Source organism: Tribolium castaneum, chromosome 5 (genome assembly GCF_031307605.1).
Source record: "Tribolium castaneum strain GA2 chromosome 5, icTriCast1.1, whole genome shotgun sequence".
Classification (NCBI taxonomy): domain Eukaryota; kingdom Metazoa; phylum Arthropoda; class Insecta; order Coleoptera; family Tenebrionidae; genus Tribolium; species Tribolium castaneum.
In genome coordinates this window covers 11,043,167-11,064,396 of record NC_087398.1, presented here as the reverse complement: position 1 = coordinate 11,064,396, position 21,230 = coordinate 11,043,167, and the positions used below count along the sequence as shown (strand labels likewise).

Genomic DNA, 21,230 nt, shown 5'->3' with positions numbered 1-21,230 from the left:
GTTACCATCCACGTACAAGGATAGATAGTTTAAACCAAAGTTTTCGAAATTAAATGGATTTAAGGAATAATCACCGTTAAATCCTTTATTTGTCACAAAGCACAATGCACATCTTTTTGGAAGTTGGCCCAAATAAACATTATCCAATGATTTTCCTTGTACTCCTTGCGGTATAGTCAAAACCTTTAATTCTGTTCGCGTAATTGGATATTTTGCAGTTGAAAGCTCTAAAGCCTTTGCATGCGCAAGTAATACGCTTGGATTTATCCGATTTCTTCTAATCATTAGAGTTGCATCAGTAATTTGAATTTTTCCATTAAGATTATTTGATGACATCAATGCAAAACTATCACGAGAACGTACAAATTTTAATCTCATTTCTACACCGTTGATTAAAAATTTTTCTTGATTAAATATATCACAATTTAAGTGACCAATAAGATCGACTTCTTTACTCGTCGACGTTAGTTTGAGTCTATTGGCGAATCCACTGTTCTCATTGGTTACTACATTCATTTTGCCTGCCGTATCGGCGTACCATAATCCACAAGTTAAATGGGAATTCTTCGCCCCTGAGTCATAATTTAAAAGTGTCTCCAAATAACATTTATAAGCGTATGTATTATTTGGTGGTGAAATCAGTTTTTGATTTAGGTATACATCAACTTGACTAAACATTGAGTGGAGAATATTATTAACTGGACCAATTGTATCTTCAGCGGTATAATTACTACCGTCATCTTTGCATATTTTAATACAAAGTGAAAGTAAAGTTTGCGATAAATCTATATAGTCTTCACCACCTGGTATTACAAATTCTAAAGGACTATTTTCAGATATACTAGATACAGTTTTGTAATGAACCCATTGACCGCTTTCGATGCTTGTTTGAGTTGGCGGTAAAGCAAAAAGATCCAATTCACTTTTCGCGCACTCACAACTATGAGGATGTAAAAACGACATTCTAGCTAAAGATATCTTGATGTTTAATAACTGAACTCGTTTTACACTTCTTTGCAGAACGACGTGAAGAACTATTCTGACTTTTATTTTGTACTAGCCTTCTTTTTATAGATCCAGATCCTACCAAGTTGTCTAATTTATCTTGAGCTTTTCGTTTCAAATTTTCAACTGACTCATTTACACGTGTCTTGAATGCATCCTTTACAGGCACCTCATTAACAATGTCGCCAAGAAAATTTGAACCAGTGCGTAGTGTTTCCTTACCAATTGTTTTAACACCACTCTTTATTAACGGCATTACCGTACGAAAAAGTCCCCGTAAAAAACTACCAATACCATAACCCTTTTGGTAACTAATTCCTTTGTAAATAGCACCTACACCTGAACCAGCTTGATTGATGTAGTAATCGTGATAATGACATGAAGGCATTACGAAATTTTTTTAAAATGAAGTTTAACGCACACTGTTCCAAACTGAAATGGCACTTTCTCACCAGTTGCACTTCTTATATCAATTTCAATGTTTTCAAATTCCCTTTTCAACAGAGGCACGTAATGCGGATGCGAAAATAATTGCGTATGATGTGTACCGTAAATGTAGTGTTTATTATCGATAACAACGATTCGAATTACTTTTGCCATTATATCGCCCACCAATTGTGGTTCAATTATATCACTGTATACGAAAAGTTGTGAAGGCAAACCCAACATAATGTTTGCTGGATGTGTTGAAGTTTTACTCAGTACATTTGTATCCGGTTGAAAACCTAATTGTAGACTTAATGTCGGTGAAAATGATAGACTTGTCAGATATTTGCTACTGCTTGTTACAGTTACTCTTTTTGAACCATCATTTAATCTGAACTCAACATTATCTTTTACTAAAACTCTTACCGAGTTTAGAGCATCCACAATAGATTCGATCGTTTCGTAGTTACCAGCTTCAAGCTTAGTCTTATATTTCGTCATAATTACATCGTGTTCAAATGTGATCGTTTTCATTTTAAGATCGCGCATGAATTCTTTCGAAGACTTGTATTTCCTTCTTCGAACCTGATCATCGATCCATGTCGCAAAACGGGGATCTTTAAACAATATGTCAATGGCTTTTTCACCTTTTTGCATAATCGCCGATAAACTAAATTCAAAAGAGCAGTAAATAATATTTTCACCACTGTTGATGGTTAAGAAGGAACACGGATACTGTATTTCCGAAAGTCCCACACACCATTCACCATCCAAATGAACAGTTTTTGGAAGTTGTGTGCAAAAGTGCGTTGTTGTATTTTCGGGAAAGTAATTGGTTGAGCTGTTTGATACCAAAGTTAAATAAAATTCGTTATTCATATCGATGTAAGGGAACTGCACGGAATCCACGAGTTAAACTTTGAAGGATAATTTTTCCACTGCACAAAAATTTCACATTTACCTCTTTTATATCGCTTCTTCAATACTTTTTCAATGTGAAATGTACTCTGGGGGTCGTACGTTACGCGCTGTAATTCGGGGTGATAGAAGACGCCCTCTATTGGTTCATCCATTAAATCGGAAATTTTGTACACAACGGGTTGTCTCATTATAACATCAGTTATTTTGAATATTTCACCGCTCCAATTACTCATGTAGCCTTTTTCAAATACGTCCTTGTACTTGGTGATTCTGACGTAATCTCCAACTTTGTACACATTTTCGAGTTTGATCGTTTTAATATTCTTCTTTCTCGTACTCATAATGTTATCGTATACTTGCGCAACGTTGTCAGGATTTACCTCGTTAGGAGCCATTTTAATAGTACGATGATAAGAATTATTGTAAGAGTGCATGAATTCGGGTAATACATCAATGTATTGCATATTATTTGCAAACGTAAAATATTTATGCATTTTTGTTTTTAAAGTTTTATTGAACCTTTCTACCACAGCAGCTTTTACATCAGGATTATTTGTTACATAATAATTTATATCATATTGTTTAAACAATTTTTGGACATTTTTCGCTAGAAATTCTTTTCCCTTGTCAGTCTGAAGATTAACCGGAACACGCTCATCAAATATTTCTTTAAAAGCTGCAGCCACTTCATTTCCCGTCTTTGTGTATAAAGGTTTAACCCATGCAAACTTGGAAAATACATCGATGACAGTTAATAGGTAATTTACACCTCGATTATGTTTTGCGATGTTTCTCATATCTATTAAATCAGCTTGAAATAAATCGTCTATGTTGGTTACATGATAACTATTTCTAGGAAATCGACGACGAACTTGCTTATGTAATGTATAAGATTCCACACCTTCTAGCCATTTATTAATTTTTTTCTTATGTATATTTGTAAACTTAGCTAAGTTGTTAGGACTCGAAAAACCAAGAGGGTCACGAGGTATAAAATATCTTTCCTTTATTTCATCCATTTTTGTCTACTTGCTTTCATACGGCGACCAAGGAACTCTCAAGCGTTTTTGTTTTCTTGATGACGATCGCATTGATTTCTTCGTTATTTGACTATCCTCTTCTTCTTCTTCTTCTTCTGTGTCAAACTTTGACGACGATATTGGTTTTACTTTCACTTCGTTTTTTACTTCTTGCTTTTCAGCACCTTGTTCATTTATATATTTCAAACGTTTTGGATTAATTATAAGAGTACGTGGAACGTTTATTTTATACAAAATTTCCGCAAAATTTTTCCATCCGACAGGCTCGGCATTTAACTTATTACTACTCTTCATAACATCAGTGATTAGATCAAATATATTGGAACCAGGAATTGTGTTTCCATCGTAGATAACGTTTCCGGTTTCATTCCATGCAACTCCATTGTGTGTTAAATTGTTTAACAAAGCATTCGCTTTAACTTGTAAGGGTCTTGGTAGGGAACTCAAAATGTTTCGAGTAATTCGTTCAGATTGTTCTAATTGATTTTCTTTAGAATAAATCACAGGTATGGTAACAGGTTCACGAGAACGACTTATCATTTTTAGATATCTTTGAAGCACTTGATTATACAAAATCCATTTTTCATTATCATCAATGTTTTTCGTATCTATGATTCTTTTCATTTCATGATCTAAATCATTTAGGGTGTTTGGCTGAGTGCTTTTGTTATTATGCAAACGTTCAAGTTCGGATGAATCAATGAGTACCATTTTTTTCGTATGTTCCATTATTTATTAAATAAATGACCCAACACACCCGAAATTATTGGAGCCAACAACAATGGTAAGAAAGCACCTCCTTTTTGCACAATTAGTTTCTTTTTTCTCTGGAGAGATAATTTACGATTTACTAAATTTCTCAGTAATTTTTTATGTTTCTTTAATTTGCTCTTTTGAGAACCATTTAAAGGAACTTTCCCTAATAACGTATTGTGAGCGCACTCGCATATACAATGCACCAAGTTTTTATCGGCAGAATTAAGAATTGATTTACGATAAACAGGTGTTGTTCTATGCAAAAATTTTAATAACTCGGCGTTTCTTTCTAACGCTCGCGACATCTCAACGACGACTGACGCATAAACTACTTACTTTTATATTTATAATCTCTCTTAGGTATGTATGCATAAGAAGGTTCTTCATCAGGTAGAATATTTGTTCGAATACGGAATTCATCTGGAGTATCTTGTTTTAAATCAATCAACAAATAACCATGCGGTCTCATTGTGGTATCCTTATAAGCTTCCTGGATAAATTTTATATTTTCAGGAAAAATCTGTCTAGCTAAGAAATTAATTTGAGCTTTATCACGAGGATTTTTAAAATAAACGATATAGTTCGCATTCAAAGAAATATCTCTCTGTCCTTTTCCTTGATGAAACAAATTTTGCGTAATGTAGAAGACACTAAGGTTTCGATGATGACTTCCCTTAGTGAAAATATCGACCACACTGCCATTAGTCTCTCTCATCAGATCATCCAAAATTATCAATGTCGCTTCTGTACCATCAAAATCATTCATATCAGGAACGCCTTGACGAAATTCAAGATTACTATTATTGATTACATTAGTTTGATACAACGGTTGCCACTCGTCATAAAACCAAAGCACTCGTTCAAATTTTTTATCACAGACCGAATTTATGTGGTTCAAAAATCGTATAATAAAGTGCGTTTTTCCGCAAGCAGTTGGACCAGCTATAATTGCTGTAAACGGAGATTTGAATCGTAAGTCCATTCTATTTCAAATAACTTTCATTATTCAACACCAAACCAATAATGATAACTTTTGCTACGCGGCGGAATATTTAAAGAAAACAGAGTATACATTTTATTTAATTATTTATTATCACAGACAGTTATAATCATTATTTTCCCTATAATATTGTATTCTATTTTCGACAGCAGTTTTTACATTCACAGGCAGTTTCAAAACTATCTCATACAAGGTTGCATTTTGTTCATACCGATTCTTAATAATATCATACAATTTTTGAGATAAATTTTTACATCCATTCTCCATAACATCAAGCGCAACATTATTTATAAAACTATCGTAACATGGATAGAATTTATATTGAATTCTTCTTGCATGAAGCAGATTCAATAAATGCTCGCCCATATTTACGACAGTTTTAATTGTGTTCAATGATAAATAAATGCCCTTGTACACGCTGGGTTGACTAGGTATAAATTGAAGAGTATTATATCTACAAACCACCACGACGTAGCCACTTAGCATACACAACATCTGACCTTCTGGAACACTAATTTCTTCTACTTCTTCGTCCTCCTCTCTTGATTCAAAGATCTTGCTCATTTCTTTTAAAAACTCTTCAAAGGTTTCAATAGAAAAACTTATCGCCGATGTTAATTCTGGATTATGTATCTTCAACAACGGCACAAAATCATGGAGTGGTTTTACTCCAATCGATAAAAGTTTGCTACCAGACTTAGTTATAGGATACACCACTTCATGAATTAAACGAAACTTCTCATTGATCACCATCCGAGCCGTTCTCTCAGCTTCATCTTTCTCACTTCTCTCAGCTTCATTTTTCTCGATGTTGTCGGCCATTTCCATCAACGATCGCTCCAACACAGGATCCGACCATTCAGCTGGTGTTATGATGTCTTCTTCAGCGTGGATAGGCTGAGGCGACTTGGGGGATGCAGCTTGGCTAAGACCTATTTCAGATACTCTCGCTAATTCTATGGATTGCGATGGTGGTGGTGGTGGTGGTGAAGCAGCTGGAAATGCTGACAAAGACGACTTCGGAACCGATGGAACTTGCGAAGCACTAATTTCCTCTTCTTCTACACATCCACCATCACCTGGGGCTTTAAAACGCTTCGGAGATGATTTTTTCAATGGCATAGAAGATACACGTTTTCCAGGCATCTAACACAAATTCACAACAGTTAATAAATATTTAAAATAATTTCTTAAAAAACTTACCTTAATTTCACAATACACCAAGACGTCTTCTTCAAGAACAAACACGAGAACAACACTGAATATTTTCCTAAATTTTCTTTGGTCTTATATATTGTATGACATATAGCAAAATTGTAGCGGCCAAAGTGTAGCGGTCATTAAGAGAAAGTTGCAGCGGTCATTAGATAATGACCTCATTAGCACTAATTGTTCGCTTATACTACTCAGGTAGTTGAAAAAATAAAATAATTTAAAAACAACCAACTAAGAAAAAATCGTTTACGTTCCAAACTAATCTAGAAATAAAAACTAGCCTGTTTCGGTTTTATTTCCATAATAAAATTTTAATGATACATTCATGCATTTTAGACCGGTCCTAACAACAACAATTTTTCAGTACATTAAATATCCAAAACCGCAATGAAATAATCTCCAGGAAACGCTCGAGCAGTGATTTACGAACTGAAACACATTTTTATTACTCCGCTTTTTAACAACAATGTACAGATGGTAATCATATATTTGACGAACTTTTTGAAAGTACTAGTTCGTTGGATAGGGTCAAAAACCCCTCCCCTGCCGAACACGTGGGGTGGAGCCCCACTTGTGTAAAAAATCGAAAAAACAAGGCCCCCTGTTCCAGTCGAGCGCCCCAATACAGGATGCCCAAATTAGCCCGCCGATGATAATTCGGAAGAAAATTGTTTTGTTTGTCACGGATGAACGGACGTGGGCAAAGCGACGGAGGCGGAAATTGTTATTTATTCCACATATTAGGGAAAAAACGCTCACGTTTAAATCAGACAACGCAACAGATGGACGACAAAAAGCGTCCAATTAAATTAGCTGTGCGACAATTTTGTTTTCTTCTTTTCGACACCGTCATAATTGTAACTATTTGAACTCAATTACTGTGTAATTGTTGACGGCGCAATAAGACACGTTGAGCAATGATAACAATAAAATTGACGCAATCGATAGATTTATTTATTTGTATGGTTTTATTTGGTTTGTTATTGGTGTCAGATGTCAAATCGGCGACGATGGGAATTCGGACGATTCTCACGGACGCTAGATTATGAAATTGAGTTGGTAACATTGTCTAACGATTGACTGTCAAATGAACTGTCACCACTTGTCATAATATTTGTCAGTTTGATTGTTTCTCTTAATTGTTAACTTCCTTATTTAGCCATTAACCTCGGCATTATCCGAACACTTTCCCACTTGTTGGCGAAATGTCACCGAAAAAATGTGCAATAGGTCAACATGAACGGATTGTGTAGGTCAGGAAAAAAATCATCATTTGAAAGAACACGCGCAACTGTAAATTCACCGGTATTACCTTGACAATTTCATTGTTTACACACTGTTTGAATAAACATTTTGCATCGAAATTTTCCTATTATTATCGTTTCTGCAACGATTTTATAATTTTTAATCGAATGCAAAACGAGAAACGAGCAATGCGTATTCTAATTATTGTTGTTGGAAGCGAATGCAGTTATCCGTGGCATTTGTGACAGCAAAGCCACAACGAGATAATGATTTAATTAGTTTGTGGTATTTTCGTTGAATGACGATGGTATTATCAATGAGGATTTTCGGAGCTATTTTTACAGAATGATAGTAAGTGGAAAAGTTTACGGCGAACGGAAACTTTGTTCATTCTATTCGAAGAATTACAAAAATAACATTCCAGTAGCAAAAATTCAATTTCTAGTAATTTTGTAACGTAAAACACTACGACTCTCTTTTCGTTTCACACGAGAAATGTGTTCGGGTTTCTCCCCCATTCCACGTTGTGAGTGTGAATATTATATCCCTAGGGAGGAAAATACCAGAATTGCAAGATGATGAAAAGTTCTACGTTGCTTAGTATTCACAAAATTGTTTGGTATTTTTTCGTTTTTGCTCATTACCAGACAAAGCTCCGTCTCACAAAGCTCTGTGTCGTAGCTGCCTTTTAGTTAATAAAGTCGCAAAATGACGCAGAATCTGTTTTTAATGTATTTCAGAAAAAATCCTTTGAAAACACGCAATTTATAAAATAATTATGAACAAGCAATTAAATAAGGGTGTCAAGTGCATTTAAGGAAGGGGTGAAAATGTAACAATTTTGAAATTAAAGCTGAAAAAATGCAATATCAGGCTCATTTTAATTAAATTATACAAAGTATTGTCAAAGTTTAAAAAACGGCATTTGCTTTGTCGTTTGCAGGAAGACTACAGTTGATAAAAAAATCTACGTATTTTAACACACCACAATTAAATTACTTATAAGAATAACTTCATATTTGACAATAAACACATGTTTTTTACTTAAAAAAATTGTCCATAGGCGTCGTAATAAAATGTTTTTAAAAACCTGTGTTAGTCTCCAAAAAACCTTCCTTTATTATCCTTTCCACACTTCTAATCAAAACTAGAATATAAGTATAATAAACAATTTTTTCTACGTTAGTTTCAAGAAATGTTCATTGTGAAACTGAAAGTAGTTTCACAAAGAAAACTTTTGTGCAACTCCTTTTAGTAAATTTTTGTGAGTTGTATTGGCAGTGCTGGACTGGGTGTCATCAGTCATCACTCTTATTTAGTGTGTGGTCTGTCAACAGCGTCAAGACGTTTATTGATAAAGCCCGAATAATTAAAAAAATTAAGAGGAAATAGTTTGAGCAGATTTTGATAAGTTAAAGTAAACATAAACAAACAACAAAAATAAAGTAAAAAGTAGAAAAAAATAGTATATTACACTCGTTTTATAAGACTTAATTTTATAAGACTCCTTCGTCGTGCTCCAAAACCATTCGTGCCATAATCGACAGTGCTTAAGGTTTTTCTGTTTCCTACTGTGGAATTTTGCTTCGTGTTTGTTAAACAATTGATAACTAAGCTAATTTTAAAGAAATAAAAATTCACGCCAATTTTATTTTACTTTGTTATCGACATAGGAGATACATTTAAAATGTTCTGTCATCTAAAAGAGTTCTAAAATTAATATGGTAGAAGATAATAATTATATAGTTAGTTAAAACCTCAATATAATTCACTCAGAAAAAAATAACAGAATACTATGAAAGAATATTACTACAATCGTACTGATACTTCAGTCAATAAAACTAAAGAAATAATGAATAGAAGTAATGAATCATTACTTTTATTACCATTACTAATGATAATAAGTATAAGAAACACGACATAAAAATGTTGGAAAGTTATTATTTAATAATTATTTTATAAATTCATTGCAAAATCTTGATAAATATTTTTCAAATTTCTGTTTACCTAAAAGTAAACTTTCAGAAAATTTACTTACAACCCATAACATCTACAGGGTGTTTCAATCAAACTCCTATCTTATTTATACTCCAGGACACACTTCAGAAAAATATTTTATTTATTCATAGTGTCCCAAAAAGTGTGACGTCATAATGATACATTTTCGTGCCCTTTAAAATGTTCCTTTACCTCCTTAAATATTCCTCAAATTGTTTTCAAATCGGTTCAGGGATTATTCTTAAAAAAAATTGGTATTACACCTTTCGTTAAAAAAAATAAACAACAATAAAAACCTTTAATAACATTATTACTTGGTGATTATATTACTCTAGGTCACATTTCAGGAAAGTATTTTTGTTTATTCAGAGTGTCCCAAAAAAGTGTGACGTCCTAATGATACATTTTTGTGCCCTTTAGAATGTTCCTTTAGCTACTTAAATATCCCTAAAATTGTTTTCAAATCGGTTCAGGGATTACTGTAAAAAAAATTAAAACAAAAAAATTGGTTTACACCTTTAATTAAAAAAATTAAACAAAAATATAAACCTCTAATAACATTATTACTAGATGATTTTTAAAAAAGGTCCAACAGACTTATTAATCAAGTTTGAATGAACTACAGGGTGTACACAATTAACTATGAAAAGTATCAAACTTTCCAAACTGTAAAGGTTCATACAATTCCCACCCGGGTTTCGACCCTCTTTTAAAAGGACATCTTCAAGGGAGGGCTTCTTACAGAAGTTGTCAAGAATTACAAATTTAACAAAACGAATATTATACGACATTAAAAAACTTTAGCCAGTTATTAATAAATCATTAACCGGTTATCAAATTAAAATGACAATAAAATAAATAACAACACTACAGAACTCACGAATGATTCTTCATATTAACACATTCGGAGTTATTTGCTAAAAACCTGTCCTGTGTAAATGTTTTATGAATCTTTATTATACCAGCTTCGTGTAGGTAGGGTTTGGATAGAAATATAATTAAATTTCCATTTTCCATTGTAACACTATAACTGCTTGTGTTTGTTTATAATAAAGAGAATATTCTATTCTAAATTAGAGTTTTTCATGTTCTTTTTTAAAAGTAACGTGGAAAAAAGGACGTAAAAAAATTATTCTATTCTACTTTATTTCCACTAATAGCCACCAGGTTCTGTTCTAAATGTAATGAAAACCGCAATTTCACAATTAGGCAATGTTTCTCGAAAATACACACCGAATTAGTGCAGTGGTATTTACGAAGTTGTGGCATTTTCCGACCTTAAATTTTCCTCAGCGGCAATTGTATGCGCCGTGACAAAAAATAACGTTGTATTTTTGGAAAGAAGACGTAAATGGGTGATTCAGGGTGATGCACCGACACGTGCCTGAGATATCAAAGGTTACTCCCAACTCCTGTGTCCGTATAAATCACTCCAGGCTGTTTTTCAAAATAAAATAACCGAAAATTAAAACACACAGCGACCCATGCCAGATCGAAAGTGAATGCGAATTTATTTCTAACACAAACGCATTTTTGTCTATTCTACAAAATTACAACAATATCCGAAAAGCACCCAGCTCTCCTAGAAAACTGTCTGGAGCACGGTAAGAGGGTGCATTGCCCCGATAAGGCAGATGTGCGCCCCATTTCAAGGTGACGTTCCCCTCACACCGCAAGTCGCCCATTCTCTTGATAATTTCGTCGGATTTTCGAGAAATAAACACAAAGGGGCGCACAAGGTGGTCCTGCAGGCATTGTTCAGACGCACGCGTCTGGCGTATTTTTCACATTATTATTAGATAAAAAAAATTCGTAACAAATCGCAATCCAAACGCTGGCCGTGTAAACAAATTTCGATAACTTCCTAACCGCTTTCATTATCTCAAGATATCGACTTCCACTACAGCACTGACCTACCACACCCGATCGCATCTTGTGCACGTTCTATAAAAAGCCTATAATTAAAGAATAAGCCAAAATTGGCACACATTTGCGCTATTTGGCGCATCGCTCAAACACGGCCGATGTAACTGAAAAACGGTTGAACTAGATAAAGATTAGTGGGACAAAGTCGCTTGCGAAACGCACGGTAAACATTACACGGCTCTGTTATTTATAAACAAAACGAATTGTTTGAGGTGCGTGAACCAAGTGTTTGTGGAATTATTGTTCGTTTGATTGAAACTTTAGCCGAAACCTTTCGAGTTTCTTTCTTTACTGAGCACTTCGCTATTGATTTTCTTTCGTGCAAATAACTTATCTTTAAAACCTATAACATCTCCATAACAGCGAAACAACTTGTAATAGCTGCACGAATTTGAAATAACAGTAAAATCATGTTCTAGCTGTTTTTTGACTCAGTGAACCTTTTCTTCCTAAGTGAAACAACTTAATACCAATTTTTTTTAATTTTCAAAAACAGTCAATTAGTTTTAAATAACCAAAAGCAATTATTTTGGGTCCAGAGTTTAGTATCGTATGGAGAAAAACCGTTATCTTCTATAATCTATAACTGCAAAGTTTGATTAAAGTCGTTTCCCAAGACAGTTTTTTGGACGTGAATTTAGCTGAGTCATTCTTTACAACTACTGTCCACTTAGTTAACTTTTCTATAGACTGTTCCGTCTAAACCCCACATTAGAAGTGTTGAGAACTCTAATCGTAGTTATCTGAAAATTTGTAAACAACCATAATCCGTTAGGTCCTCCCTAAGAAGAAACAAAATCAAAAATTTCTGAACCAAAAAAAATAATACGGCAGAGTAAAATAGGCGCCAAATCGTTATAAATTGATTTAAATCCAACCAATTCACTCTAATTACTTGGGAAAATGGTAAAATATTAAGCTTTGCACTCCTTAAGCAAGCTAAAATTTTCATAAGAAACATGAAAAAAAATATTTAGAATTTAAAATTTGCGCTGAAAACTTGGACGGTAATGGAAAAACTGCGCTCTCTGGCAACATTTTAACGGAACATTGTATTTGTACGTCGTTTCATATCCTAACCTTTACATATCCGTAGTCCTGTCCAATGAAAATATTTTTAAAATGGCGCCACTTCCGGTTAAACCGGAAATCGCTATCAACTTCCTTATTTTAAATGGAAAGCTATGTGTTTTACTGCATTTTTGGATTCCGCGGGTTATTCCAAGGGAGTTTTTATCAGCTTTCCCTTTATGTAAATGTAGGAGTTTTGGAAAAAATTTGGGTTTTTTGAAAATTTTAAAATTTAATTAAAATCTTTCTGGCTCATTTTACGAAAAAAGTTGAGATCTATTCTTTACTGTTTTCAAATTTTTAAAAAAAGTTAGCAAACCCTAAATTTTTAAGAACTTCAGACTTCAAATACACATAACTCAAAATTTTCAAACAAAATGCCACAATTTTTATTTAACCAAATAGTAGAGAATTTAATTCTCCATCGATCTGTATCAACATTCCCTATACTTATGTTTAATAGTTTTCAAGTTATACGAACTTTTTGTTGGCATAGTAGATAAGTACAGTCACCCAAAATGAAAATGACGCTTTCGTAACGCGTAATATAGTTTTGAGAAAAGTTTGACGTTTCGTTTATCATTTTTTTAAATGATTGTGAATTTTTTCTAAAAATGGTTGGATGAACAAAGAATAAATAATGCAGTTATTTTCAAATTCGGCGCCAAAAAACTAAATGTTGCAAATTTTATTAATAATCAATTTGTCGTGCAAGAAATAAACATAGAAAAAAACGGGTTCTTATTTCATTTTGTATATTTTGGCAAAATATTACGTTTTTGCGTAAATTGAAAAATGTTATTTTTGAGTTTTGACCGAATAAGGTGATTTTTCAGCTCGGTTTATTTAAGTAAAAAACTCAAAAACGTGTTTAAAAAACGTGTTTATTGACGCGTCATTTTTATTTTGGGTGACTGTACATACATAAGTACGTAAATAAAATTAAGAAATTAAAGTTTTTCAAACCTAAATTAGTTTTAAAAGAAAGGATAGCAGCATTTTGAAAAGAATTTGTCGTTTATTCTATGAGAAATAATTTTTGGCAAACTATGCAAAAATAGGCTAGTAAGGAATTTCCGGCTGTGTTAAACCAACATAACTTGAAAATTGTCACAGATAGGTTTAGGAATGCAGGTCATTGCAAAATTAAATTATTTTTCATCTAGTAGAATAAAAATTTTGAAAAAATTGACTTATATAGGTAGAAGTTGTCCAAATGTAACCTTTTTTTTTGTGAAGTTTGTAAACTTTTTCCAATTTTGAGCACACTGAAGGAAAGATAAACGCTTTCTCTTTTTATCGTCTGAATACGATTTCAAAAACCCTAAAAATGGCGAAATTACCGATTTTTAAAATAAAAGGTGCAAATCCAAAAAATCTCAAAAACCCTAAACATGGCTTTCTCAGAACCTTCAATACTTCTAATGTGTTGTTTACAGACGGAACAGCCTGTATAATTTATGTTTTTAATGTTAGTTACCGAATTAGGTGAAAGCACAGTTATATCCTATTGATTTGAACAAAAATCAAAATTTGCGATTTTTTGGCACACCTTATCCACTCCATCGCCAAAATTCGCATTAATTCAAATAATTCGGCTTCGATTGAAGCCAATTTAAAAAATGTGTGAGTAGTCACGTAGAAGGAATTTGAAGAAGCATTAATTTGTGAATGGCATTTTCTGTGCAATAAATAATAATAAAGGTTATTAGCGACTGGGCCACAATCACAATCTAAATATAAAAGCAGACGAGTAATAATAGCGCTCTCTCGGTTTAAATTACTGGGACAGACGCTGCTGTGTTCGTTGATGATGATATCGAATGTAATTAGATGGAAAATAACAATTTAGATGTTTGCATGGGCGTAGTAAATTCGGCGGTAATGGAAGGAATTTCGTTTTGTGGGAATATCTCAAGTGTGTTGTGGTCGTGTATGGAATAAACTTTCGTCTTGTCGTTTCATGTCAAAGTTGGAGTTTATAACGCGATGAAATGCCATTAAAGTGGCTTTTTTCCTGTTACGCATTTCCGGCACGTCTTAGCCAAATTTTTGGCGGATTATAGCAAATGCGATGTACTTTAAATAGAAAAATGCTTGATGCATCCAAATGACAGAATACAGACAACGTTTTTCTAATTTTTTTTTGATTTTTACTCGTTTGGTAAAATAAATAGTCACTATTTTTACTTAACTTTGCTGCGTTCGTTTATTATCAAATTTCATTTTTATTATGATAATTTATCAACTTCATACTTATCAGTATATGTCCGGATTCAAAATAGTGGTCAATCCACACAGGAGGAAAAAAATTAAACCACAAGTTTCTACCAAAGTAATTTATTCAAAACGATTAATAAATGGTTAGCTATCAAGTCTAATCAAATTTCTCCATTTATAAAAAATATTTGAGACAATGAGCTGATTGATAAATAATAGTTATTTATTATACACGACGATAAAGAGATTGTTTAAGAGGCAAAAAATCTTTATCGTCGTGTATAATACAACATTTTTTTCAGTAGCAGAACTTCAATTGATAAATAAATACCATGGAAAAATTTTTTTTTTATATTTTAAATTTCATTTAAGCAAACTTAACCTATATACAGGATGGTTTATGTGAAACTACAAACCTAACCAACTTGAATAAAATATTGTATTTTCAAATCATGTTTTAGGACACCTTTGTCAGTTTATAATAGACATCCTTTTTCGAAGAACTCAATGTAGAAAAATAAAAATTATATTTGTTCAGAAATAAAATAATTTCACTTTCAGTGTCGGAATTATTTATCCACTAAAGCTTTGTGTATGTGATGCTCGACCAAAAACAAAGCTTATCACTTATCAAAATCTCCTTATCGCTTTTTGGTACACAAATATTAATATGAAAACAAACTGAAAAGCATAAACAAGTGAAATCATTTTTTACAAGTCTAAAATAAAGTAACCTTAGTTATTTGCGTAGTATTTGCCATTTTTAACTTATCTTTATACAATGTAGTGACCCTTGAGGTTAATTATAATTTTATATTTTTTATTTTAACAAACAACAAAACAACTAATGCAATGTTGTGAAAACAAGTAATATTTTATAATAATAATTATTACTTATTTATTTATGACGTGCTTTATATTACAAAATGTGTATTTACTTTTTTGCAAGTGTTGTAAACATGTAATAGTTTCTGTGACAAACTAAAATGATGAAATTTATACAAAATGAAACAAAAGTTGTGTCTGCCATTTCCTTTCTTTGTTTATCTAAGGCAATATGGTAATCATGCATCTCTATCTAACAGCTCTACCTAATCAAGTTTATTTTGCCAATGTTGCCAAATTAGTATTTTTTGATGGCAAGCAACTTGATAACTAAAATCCCCATTTTGGTTCTGAAACCAAAAAAATATTTTATTCCGAGTTATCTGATTATTTATCTTTTTCTTTAATTTCATTTTGATAAAATTCTTTTCAGTTTTTTTTTCGAATTAAGTGTAGGTTCTCACACGTCACACAAAATCTCGCAAAAACTAGAAAGTTTGACATTTTACATAATACAACATTTTTACTTTCACTTCAAAAACGTTACTAATTCTTTACCAAATCTTCGCTCATAAATTCAAATACGTGGTTCACCTAGCAAATGTTAAATTGGTACAAAGTTCAAGTCCGTCTGAACTGAAATAAACTGGAATTAATTGCCTAAAACAATAAAATGCAAAAAACGGCCGAATTCCTGGTAACCTTTGCGAAAAACCTTAATCGAGCTCCAAATGTTGGCAAAAACGCAACTTGTTTTAAGTTATAATTAGTGAAATAATTGGTTCAGTTTGAAGTTAATTGCGTTTGTAACGTGTAAAGGATTTCCCCCGAGGGAAATCTAAGTAGTTGTTGATCTCGAAAAGTTGCTTTCGTGTGTCATTAATCTTGCAATGTCGACAACACAGATTTACATCTTTTTCCCGTCATAACATTTAGACTTACTTGGCTAACGGTGCAATCAAACGAACGATCTTTGCCTCATCGGAAGATAGCTGCACTCCTCACTTGCATCCAACCTGAAATAGAAAAATTCGTCCGTGTTTACACAGTAATTTTAATTAATATTTTAGCCCATCACCCGTTACAATTTCGAGCAAATTCTTTCGATTTCTGAAAAAGTGCCCCAACTGAACATAAAACCGGCAATAAAAGGCGATAATTAGCGTCGCTCGTAAACTGTAACTGTAAAAACAATAAATCTGTGCATCTTTGTTTCGAGTCTTGTTGACTTGAGTTGGAACTCATTTAATCTCCTTTTGAAACGTCTTATTTATTCTGAATTTATGAAATATGTTAATAAAGCTCAAGACAAGCTTCATAAATTTTTAGGATGATTTTTATGTTTCCGTTTCCGGGCCCTAGACGAATTTTACATCAATAATGTGCCAATTCAGGGTGGAGAAACAGATATTATCTGACGGGCTTATAAACACGTCACAAGTGATTTTGGTTACTGCTCACTGACCCAAGTTCCCCAATTTATCAAGCTAAAAGAATGGTTTCGTAAACAGTTTTTCGATCTCTGTTTACCTTTTTTATTCTTTATTTATCTAACCTGACCTGACCCAAGTTTCACAATTTATCACGCTAAAAGAGTGGTTTTGTGAATTATCTACTCGAATTTTAACATCTTCTAACAAAAAAATCACTAACAGTTTCCCGATCTGTTTTACTTTTTTATTATTTACTTACCAGACCTGACCTGACCTGCCCCAAGTTCCACAATTTTGTCAAGCTAAAAGCATGGTTTAATGAATTATCCATTCGAATTTCAACAACTTCGAACAAAAAAAATAACAAACAGTTTTTTGATCTGTAATTTCCTTTTTTTTTATTTACCTGACCTGACCTGACCAAAGTTCCAAAATTTATCAAGCTAAAAGAATGGTTTTGTGAATTATCTACTCGAATTTCAACATCTTCTAACAAAAAAATCACTTAACAGTTTTCCGACTATTTTTTCCGATATTATTGACGTGACCTAAAGACCTGACCTGGTTTTGTGAATTATCTACTCGAATCTTAATATCTCCGAACAAAAAATCACTTAAAAACACTTTTTCGATCTCTGTTTGACTTTTTTATTATTTATTTACATGACCTGACCTGACCTGACCTAAAAGTTCTACAATTTATCAAGCTAAAAGAATGATTTTATGAATTATCTACTAGAATTTCAATATCTTGTAACAAGTTTTTTGATCTCTGATTTACTTTTTTAATATTCATTTACCTGACCTGACCAGATCAAACTTTCACAATTTATAAAGATAAAACAATGATTTTGTGAATTATCTACTCAAATTTCAAAATCCCGTAACAAAAAAAAACACTTTTTCGATTTCTGGTTGACTTTTTTCTTATTTATTTACATGACCTGACCTGACTTGACCAAAATTCCACAATTTATCTAGCTAAAAGAATGGTTTTGTAAATTATCTACTCGAATTTCAACATCTTCCAACAAAAAATTACTTAAAAACACTTTTTCGATCTCTGATATTTTTATTATTTATTTACAAGATCTGACCTAACCTGACCTAAAAGTTCCACAATTTATCAAGCTAAAAGAATAGTTTTATTAATTATTTACGCGAATTTCAACATCTTTTAACAAAAAAATCAGTTAAACACGTTTTTTGATCTCTAATTTACTTTTTTACCAGACCTGACCTGACCAAAAATCCAAAACTCAAGTTCGACAATTTATCAAACTAAAAAAATAGTTTTGTGAATTATCTAATTGAATTTGAACTTCATCTAGCAACAAAAATCACTTAAACAGTTTTTCGAACTCTGTTTTTTTATTTATTTACTTTACCTGACCTGACCTGACCTGATCCAAGTTATTTGTCAATTTATCAAGGTAAGAAATGATTTTGTGGATTATCTACTCAAATTTCAACACCTAACAAAAAAATGACACTTAAACAGTTTTGCGATCTCTGTTTGACTTTCTTCTTCTTATTATTATATATTATTTATTTATTTATCTTATTATTTATTTACCTGACCTCACCTGACCCAAGTTTGACAATTTCTCAAACTAAAAAAAATAGTTTTGTAAATTACAATATTACAAAAAAATCACTTAACAGTTTTTCGAACTCGTTTTTTTTATTTATTTACCTGACCTGACCTGACCTGATCCAAGTTATTTGTCAATTTATCAAGGTAAAAAATGATTTTGTGGATTATCTACTCAAATTTCAACATCTAACAAAAACAAAATCAGTTTTCGATCTCTGATTTACTTTTTTATTATGTATTTACATGACCTGACCTGACCCAAGTTCCCACATATATCTAATTTAAAGTATGATTTTGTGAATTCAAACAGTTTTTCGATCCCTGTTTTACTTTTTAATTTATTTTTTATCTATTTCCATCACTGTTTATTCATTTAATTATAGTGGCTATTCTAAAAACCCTGTTACCAGTTCCTGTTTTCAAAAATAGAAGTAGGAAAATAAAAAATACCATGCAAGTTTATAACATTGTTTTTGTTTTTTTTTTGTAATTTTCATGACATTGTTACCACCTCGCCTACATATTAATAATTTTTAGCTGTCACTGACAAAATGAAGGATTACCAACGTCAATTAAATATTTCGCGTAAAATTTACAATACAATTAACTCAATATACTAATACACCGAAGGCGTTTTATTATTGCAGGTCCAATATGTGAGTTGAAATTGAATTTTTTGGGCCATTTTCAATAAAATGTTCAAATAAGGTGGAACAGCCCCAACAAACCATTAAAATCCGGCCATAAAAGCACCAGAACTAAGCAAAATAAAAATCTTGATTTGTGTGAGAAATAAAAAAACGCATCTAAAAGCCCACTTTATCGCGTATAAAACGTAATATTCGGGCACCATCCCCTTCGGAATTTGTAATGGGGTTTACTTCCGTCGCTGAATTACGATGTAAATTATTAGCGAAGCTTCAGGAAATTGAGCCAACCCGAATTCGGGACGTATCAATATTAATAAATTAAACAACGCGTTTCTCTGAATACGAAAATAGTCGTTTGGCTAATTAAGAAGACATCATTAAGTCGAGGAGAATTTTTTAATGCCATCGCTTTGTAAACATGCATCGCGACGCCGACGTCTGTCTGATTGCAATAATCACTCATTCCTACGCGTCTACAAAGAAAAGTCGACTGATACAAGGGACGAAAAAATTGATGTAAACAGTGTAGGCGAGTGCATGCGTATTTTTAGGTGCATCAAACACTTCACAAATATCTACTGACATTTCAAAACAGTTTTTCAGTTGGGAAATGTGTAAATAAAATCCCGCCTCACTGGGCTTGTTTATTTTGGGCGCGAAAGTGGGCCGCAAAAACTCAATTAATTCCAAAAAGCAGTTCAATAAAATACAAATTTTCAATAACTTATTCACCGAAATGGCCAGTGAACAGGGAATCAAGTTGGCGACACTGACTAGTACCGCCTAGAATTTTTTGCCACAAGTTGGCAATTAATTCAAAGCCACGGCTTAGTTTGATTAGGAATTAGTTGAACTTTGGCTGTTTTAGTTCATTTTCGCAACAAAATCCAACTTTTCCAATATCGGACTTCCGATCAAATATTTGCGCTGACAAAGCCACCGCTTCAACTTGTGGCGAGGTAAGATAAAAAAATCGCACCGTATTTTGGCAAAAGTCACGTTCATAATGCTCTTGATAGTATGAATTACGACTTCCTACATTTTAATAAATGTTTCCGGTCTTATCGCCGATTAAAATTAGAAAACCTCAAACACCTTGCAGGAAATAAATTTTATTCGAGAACGCTTTATCAATAATGTGTCAAATTAGCTAGGGGGAATATCGCGTTTGACAGGTCATTAAACGGAACATGACAGAATGTTTAATTAAAGTCGGGTAATTTATAAGCAATTCGAGCCAATTTTTTGACTCATTATTACATTTTTAATACTAGTCACAAAGTTGTGAGTTGTTACAAATTTTTATTTCTAGGGAACACCCTCTATAATAATAGCAAGTAAAACCATACATCACACGATATAGTAAAGCTTTCTTTACCAATGTGCAAAATCTTACTTTACTACTGTTAATAATAAAGACACTATAAGAAGTCAATGACTTAAAAATTTTGCAAAAAAAATATTTGAGAATACGGTACATATTCGAAATCTTCAAAGTATATTATATAGTATAGTATCCGTTTCAAAACTATAAAAACAACTATCACTTTCCATAATTAGTTTTGTCTTTTAATTTAATTAATTCTTAACACTAATGTTCGGTTTATAGAAAGCTTTGTTAAAATTTAATTCGTTGTTGAGTTAACAATTTTGTCACGTGATCATTTAATTACGCATTTAATTGCAAATTAAATTAATGACGCTTTTATAAACCGGTCGTAAATTAGAATCTAATTTAACACAAAATCACACGGAAACACAGAAAGGTTTAATTTGAACCCAAAAAATTAAGTGCGCAGTAGTAATTTTTTATAGTTTTGAAACAGCAACTATGTCTTATTTGAGTTCTTAAGAAAAAATGTCAACAGAGCATTTGCATTTTTTAAGGTTAAATACTCAAAT

At 32.4% G+C, this 21,230-nt stretch overlaps 2 protein-coding genes across 4 annotated transcripts in view; both read right to left on the bottom strand.

The window, feature by feature from the left end:
- The window catches only part of LOC660712 (venus kinase receptor), a 75,875-nt gene that overhangs the window by 32,305 nt on the left and 22,340 nt on the right, over positions 1 to 21,230 (bottom strand). For 2 of the 3 annotated variants that reach the window (XM_008194840.3, XM_008194841.3), the window contains one exon: positions 16,591 to 16,664. The exons of the other annotated variant lie outside the window; for it this stretch is intronic. The gene's annotated coding sequence lies outside the window, so the exon portion shown is untranslated. The remainder of the gene's footprint in view (positions 1 to 16,590; positions 16,665 to 21,230) is intronic. 3 annotated transcript variants of the gene reach the window in all.
- LOC135266309 (uncharacterized) lies at positions 5,218 to 6,579 on the bottom strand. The gene is made up of 2 exons (XM_064356784.1): positions 6,352 to 6,579; positions 5,218 to 6,294 (listed from the first exon to the last, which is right to left on the bottom strand). The coding sequence occupies exon 2, from the start codon at positions 6,292 to 6,294 to the stop codon at positions 5,242 to 5,244; it is 1,053 nt and encodes a 350-aa protein (XP_064212854.1). The 5' UTR covers positions 6,352 to 6,579; the 3' UTR covers positions 5,218 to 5,241.

Bases quoted from the DNA above. Each gene is read 5' to 3' on its own strand.
- LOC135266309 (XM_064356784.1), bottom strand. From the start codon at position 6,294: ATGCCTGGAAAACGTGTATCTTCTATGCCATTGAAAAAATCATCTCCG.